Source organism: Belonocnema kinseyi, chromosome 7 (genome assembly GCF_010883055.1).
Source record: "Belonocnema kinseyi isolate 2016_QV_RU_SX_M_011 chromosome 7, B_treatae_v1, whole genome shotgun sequence".
In the NCBI taxonomy this organism is placed as follows: Eukaryota; Metazoa; Arthropoda; class Insecta; order Hymenoptera; family Cynipidae; genus Belonocnema; species Belonocnema kinseyi.
This window is the reverse complement of record NC_046663.1, coordinates 43,070,248-43,077,150: the sequence shown is the minus strand read 5'-3', so window position 1 is coordinate 43,077,150 and position 6,903 is coordinate 43,070,248. Positions and strand designations below refer to the sequence as shown.

The window sequence follows — 6,903 nt, the reverse complement described above, 5'->3', positions numbered from 1 at the left end:
GAAGAATTCTTTTAAAAATGGTGAAAAGGAATAGGAGAAAGAGTGTGAAGTTTGTATTATTCTATAAATTATCAACACTCCTATTAATAAGAAAATACTTTTAGATAAGTACATTTTTTAAATTTTATTATTTTGCTGAAAATTCAACGATTTTGTTCAAATGTCATCCTTCCTTATTGAAAAATCAACAGTGTGTGTGCTTTTTTTTTAAATCTGTCTTGTTGGGTTGAAAATTCAACAGTTTTGTAGAAAATTCGTTGTTTTTTCCGGCTTAAAAAATCATCAAATTGGTTATATTTTTTTTCTTTTTTGCCTGATAATTCTTTCTTTTTTTTTTTTGGTTCAAAATTAAACTTCTCGTTGAACATGAATCTTTTCTGGTCGCGGCATCAACTATTTTGTTGGGCATTATAATTGAAAGCCTTGCGATTACAACACCACAAGTTATTTATACAAGCTAACTATAATATTCTATTGTTTGTGAATTAATTTTGTTAATTTTTTGCATATTTAGGATCTGTCTGGATGGGATATTAGATGTGTGGGCTGCTCACAAACGAGTGTTGTCCTTGCTGCTGATGAATCGACCATCGCCTTTGGTTCCAGTCCCACGTACGGAGAACTGGTAAATTTATTTTCTTTACATTTTTTATTACAATTGTTAAAGATTACTTGCACTCACAGACCAATTCCTTTATTCCCTATTTTACCCCATTTTCAAGATTTGGTCCCTATGGTACCCTATTTGAAGCCCATAATGGAACAATTAAAAAATTGTATAAAAAGATCAGAGCTTCCAATAGTCAATGATTTTGAAAAAAGTAGCATATCATATAATATCTGTAAGAAGCAGCCCCATGCATCGCCCCCACTTTACTGTTTTCTTAAGATCCGGAGGGGAATTTTCTATCAAACTAATCCAACAGATGGCGCCACAAAATTAGGTCTGTCTTTTGCATTCAATTGCATTAAGAAAAAGTAAAAATAATTAAAAACTTGATTCTTTTTGCAAATAAACAGAAGTAAAATATGAAAAAATAAGAGTAACTATTACCAATTATTTTAAAAAATAAAAAGTCATGAAAATATGTAGTTTAATATGAATAAAATTTAGTTTTGAGATACATTTTGAAAGTAGTTCGAACTTGATATTTCTATGATTTATTTGTCTGATATTATTGATTTTATTATTTGTTATAGTTAAAAAAAAATTATTCATTGTAAAAAATATTAATATTAATCCCTTAACAATTTCAGGTTTTGAAGGAAATATTTTTTGAAAGTAATGGTAATTGTAATTAAAATGTTTGAGGGAATAATTTGGTAAAAAGTCAATGACAAGACTAATAAATGAGAAAATGGATTTATTATTATTTTATTACAAATTTTGTATTTAAAGGGGATTTTGAATTAAATAGTTAAATTTATTATCGCAAACCTTATTTCTAAAATGAACAGACTATAAACTATTAAACTCTATAAACAATCGTACCGTACTCATGACGCGCAGTGGAGGAAATTCACTTTTTTCGTTCAGCTTGACGCTCCGAACTTTTGTCTCCTCTATTTGCTTATTAATAATTTTTTTACTCAAATTATGGAAAAACTGAAATTTTGTACATAACAATTTTTTACGCTTTAATAACTGATCAGGAAAACTTTATATTGTCTTAAATGAATGTTTAGGGACTCATGAAATACAAATAGTTTGTTTATTATTCCATTTATTTGTTATAAACCAATTTGATAAACAAATTGACAAATAGTCTTATTATCGGTAATTTTTTTTTTTTTGCTAAAAGTGCTTCACATTAATGTGGGAATGACATTTAATAACAACAATAATTTAAAATTTTATAACAATTTTTGTTGTAAACAATTCTTGTGGAAAAATATTAGAATTTGAGATTTTTCAAATTATAATTTCCTTCAATGTTTTTAAGCTATTCGACGAATGACTGCTAGTCACAAAAATATTTGAGAAGTAAACAATAACCATTGTTATAAATAATTTTCGTGACAAAATATTCAAATGTAAGCTTTTATCAACATTTGTATTTTCTTTAATCGCTACAATGGCTACGGATATTCCTAAAAAATGTATCTTAGATAATATTTAGTAGAATATAACAGCTTACATGTTTATAAACAATTTCCAATTGTTGGTAGTTTCACTTGGAAAATGTCGGGTTTTCAATCGTAATAGATTGAAAACGAATCATAACACGGCATGCTAAGATTCACTCAATACAAAATCTTTTGACAATAACCCACCGGCTTGGCCATCAAAGAAAATTTAAATTTGATAAAAGCTTAAGTTTAAATATTTTGTGACAAGAATTGTTAATAACAGTGGTTACTGTTAACTTTTTCTAACGTTTTTATGACTAGCAGTCATTCGTCCAATAGCTTAAAACATTTCCAGTGCAAAAAAAAAATTCTATGCGAAAGGGCCAACATTTTTAATTTGTTTATCTAATTTGTGTACAAAAATTTAAATTGTTATATTTTATCAAATATTATTAAATATGTATTATTTTAAGGAATACCTGAAGTAGTTCTGGCCATTGAAAGAAATTAGAATTTGAAAAATCTCAAATTCTAATATTTTGCATAAAAATGGTTTATAACAAATAGATAGAATAATTAACAAATTATTTGTATCATATGACTCCCTAAACATTCATTTAAGACAATATAAAGTTTTCCTGATCAGTTATTAAAGCGTAAAAACTTGTTATGTACAAAATTTTAGTTTTTCCATACTTTGAGTGGAAAAATTAATAATAACAAATAGAGGAGACACCATTTCGGATAGTAAAGATCTATAGAATACAATGATCTTTAATTTAAAACAAAAAATTCAAAATCGCAAGAAAATTAAAGGCTCTGGACATTTTTGAATGAAAAAAAAGTGAATTTCCTCCAACTGTGCGTCACGAGTACAGTACTTTTGTTTATAGAGTTCAATAGCTTATAGTCTCTTTATTTTAGAAATGAGGTTTGCAATAATATAATGAAATATTTAATTCAAAGTATCCTTTAAATGTAAATTTTTTAATAAAATTATTAGGGATTCAATGCAGCGAGAAAAAAGATTTCAAGATTAAGCAACAAATAAATGATTGAACTGTATAAATAGTGTTCGGTTCAATTTAAATAAATAAATATATATATATATATATATATGTGTATATTATGTTAAATAATATTAAATCCATTTTCTCATTAATCAGTCTTGTCATCAATATTATTAATTTTTTCATTAGCTACATTATTAATTTGAACAATAAGTAGTTTTTTTTAACTATAGCTAATAATAAAATAAATCATAGAAATATGAAGTTCGAAATGCTTTCAAAACGTATCTCAAAATTAAATTTTATTCATATTAAACTACATATTTTCATGACTTTCTTTTTTTAATTAATTAGTAATATTTACTTTTTATTCATATTTGTCTTCTGTTTATTTGCAAACAGCATCAAGTTTTTAATTATTTTTGCTTTTTCTTAATGCAATGCAATGAAAAATTCAAGTCTTTCTTTCTTATATCTTTTTATTAGATGTTTTTTTAGATTTTAGTCTTCTTTTAAGCATTTTAAGAAATTTCCAAGAGCTTGTCAAAGTTACAACGGATTTTAATTATTTTAGGGAACTTTAAAATATTTCAAGAAATTTTTAAATTATTTTTATTAATTTGAAGAGATTTCAAAGCACTTACAATATTTTAGGATAAAGAATTTTCTAGAACTTTGGAAGATATGGAATGATTTTACAGGACCTTTAAGGTTTTAAGATATTTAAAAAGATTTCACAAGATTTTATACGGTTTCATTTTCAATTTTCCTAGGAATGTTAAGAAAATTTTTGTATTCTTTTGGATCCTTTCACAATGCTTAAAAAGCTTCTACATTTTTTGTTTGAAATCTGCAAAAATATACATTTTATTTTAAATTAGGTTGTGGGTTATTGCACCAAAATTTTGGTACGAATAGTCGAATGTTTTCGGTACACACTTTGTTTACATTGTTTGATATAATTTTGAGTTTTAAATTAATTTTTAATCTTTTTAAAAATTGCAAATGTCTCTTGAAATTACTCTCATTTTTTCTACAAATAATAAGTGTTCAATTGTTATTTATGAAACCAAATTTGAAGGAAATTTGTTTAAATTCGCAGGATTAATATAACTTTATAATATAATTTCTAATTTTTTAAAAGTTTATTGATTCATACTTCAGTTTAGAGTATTGAAAATGTAAACGTCGATTCATATTTTTAGAACCTAATCTAAATTTTTGAACTCTATAGTTTATGAATGTTAAAAATTCTGAATTTTGCAGTTTATCTCTAGTTTATTTAAAACTGTCCAATTGAAAAGTGTTAGTGCCTTCCAGTTTATAGGTGTAAATTATTGAGCATTTGAATGCAACATTTCAATGCTTTAATTTGTTATTTATTTTTTATTACTTTAAATGGAAAAATATTTTGATTCGAGTTCGATTTTTCAACTTTAGTGACCGGGAAAAATGTTTATGAGCCGGGAAATGACCGGGGATTTTTTTCTTTATTACGAAAGAAAAACCTTTTAAGGGACGCATTATCAGTTAATTTCTTATTACAGGGTTTCGGTGACATGCGAAAGTCGTCTACAACACCGATGGAAGTTAAAGCCCTGGAGGGACTGTACATAACTGCTGTTACGTGTGGTTTGTCGCATACGCTTCTCATTGCCCGGGATGAATCCGAAGCTGAAAAGGCTAAGATCGAGAAATTTGAGGAATATTCAATCTAAAGTGAGAGGGACACAGAGAGACACTCTCTAAGGAATGTGGATGAGACAATGCGTACCCACGACTTTTTCGTAAACAGGAATATTGTAATTAAGTATCTAGGTTATCTCAAAGTTTTAAAGGAATTGATAGCCGAGTAGCTTGAAAAAAAGTGTTGAAAACATCGAAGAAGAGGAATCGAACTTGTACTGAAAGAAAGAAGAAAAAGAAAAATTGTAACGCATTCGCGAAAATGCTGCTGCATCGGAAACCGGATTTATTTCTGACGTACAGATATGTTTTAATATCTCACAAAAGCGTGTTCATCTCTTGGATTAATTAACAATCTCAGTAATCCGTTCTTCCGCGTTTTAGTCAAGGTGCAAATCGTCCGAATTAAGCTAATTTTCTCTCGTTTCTCTCAGGATAGAAACCAAACTTAGATACAGAAGTATATTTTGATACGTTGGCTATTATACCCGTCTTTCTAACTCTGATCGACTGATAGAATTGTCACGCCAAATTCATACGAGTCTTATCCAAAATGACGCACTTGCGCTTTCCAATGACTGGTATGTATTTTAAAATTTAGATAATTTATACTTCATGTGTTAGTTGGTCGTTTTCGTAATGCTGGTACCTGAATGATCATTTTTAATTTCTCAAAAATCGCGCTTTGCATCACGAGAGAAGGCTAACATATTCCTGTTAATAATAGGTCTACAAATTAATTCGGTCCCTTTACTATTGTGTCTTTTCATTCTTGATCAAAGTTGAATCATTTTTTTTTCATTCTGGTGCCTCTTTTCTAGCTCTCCAAACCCTCAGAAATAATGATAAAAACGAGTCAATAATTCAAGCAGGTAATTAATCTGTAGACCTAATAGAACTTGACAAAGAACCAAATCATTAATAGATAACTTAAATTCGCATAATTTCTTTCTCTCGATGCAGACGTGATCAGTCGTAGTCTCACGAGGTTTATATTAATACAGTAAATACTGATACGACGCAGAATAACAACTGAATTTGACCATTTGTAAAAGCGTGCCTACTGGCATAAATCTGCAAGCCTTATCATCGATATCTTCAATTAATAGCAGACTGTTCAAGCAATCCTTTAAGAGAAAAAAAAATCAGTAATATTGCCAATTATCTGAAGAAAAAAGTAATATCGGAAAACTGAACAGCGAATTGAACAGCGTATTAAAACCCTGCACAGAATTGCGTAAATTGCGTATACTCACAATTAGAAATTTTACTTGCTCTTCCAAATAACTGCCCGTTCTGTACTTATGTAAAATATACTATTGAACTGTACATTTGTCTTTGATTAGGTCTTTTTTTATTTTTCTACTATTTTGACGACTAGATTCAACACTTCCCTTGTGGCGCTTTTTTTACATTTGAGTAATGAAACTTTAAATTTTAGGTATAAAAACAAATGTGTGGCGGTTCAATAGTAAAATTATGGTTAAGGTTTTTATGTATATTAACTTGGAACGTTAAAGTTAAATCTAGATTAAAAGAACACTGCCATGATGTTTAGCGATCATCTTTAATTTTAAGACTCATGAGTTTTCCATTCCATTTTCTTTTCTAATGATCCTTATTTTACGGCGGCAAGTCTGCACTGAAATATTTATTCAACAGCAAACGAGAAATGTACGAAAGTGTAGTTACAAAATAAACGAAGCAAATTTTTTAGAAATTCTTGTGTCTCGTTACTTTACTTTAGAATTTGTGTTGCAGGCTATTTTCGTTTTTTTTTTTTTTTTTTTTTTTTAATGCCAACATTTTGAATCGTTGCATTAAAATTAAACAAAAATTCGCTTAGAGATGAACTTTTAAACCAAAAAGTTTTTTTTTTTCAGAAAACATTCCAATCACAGTGTTGAACTTTCTACTAAAATAGTTGAATTTTTAGGCCCATGTGACGAATTTTCCACAAAAGAGTTTAATTTTCAACAACAAAAAAATGACTTATACAAAACAATTAAATTTTCGACAAAAAAATATTTTGGTTGAAAAATCGTATTTTTTTATTGAAAATTCAACTATTTTGTTGAAAATTTATACTTCTGGATTGAAAATTCAATTACTGTTTTGTAGAAAAATTATTTTTTTA

At 27.7% G+C, this 6,903-nt stretch overlaps 1 protein-coding gene across 1 annotated transcript in view; it reads left to right on the top strand.

The window, feature by feature from the left end:
* LOC117176082 (protein RCC2 homolog) overlaps positions 1-6,486 on the top strand; it is a 20,674-nt gene extending 14,188 nt beyond the window's left edge. Inside the window, exons 4-5 of the mRNA XM_033366099.1 lie at positions 515-625; positions 4,628-6,486. Of these exons, the coding sequence (XP_033221990.1) occupies positions 515-625; positions 4,628-4,798 (282 nt within the window). The 3' untranslated portion in view covers positions 4,799-6,486. The remainder of the gene's footprint in view (positions 1-514; positions 626-4,627) is intronic.
* The last annotated feature ends 417 nt before the right edge of the window (positions 6,487-6,903 follow it).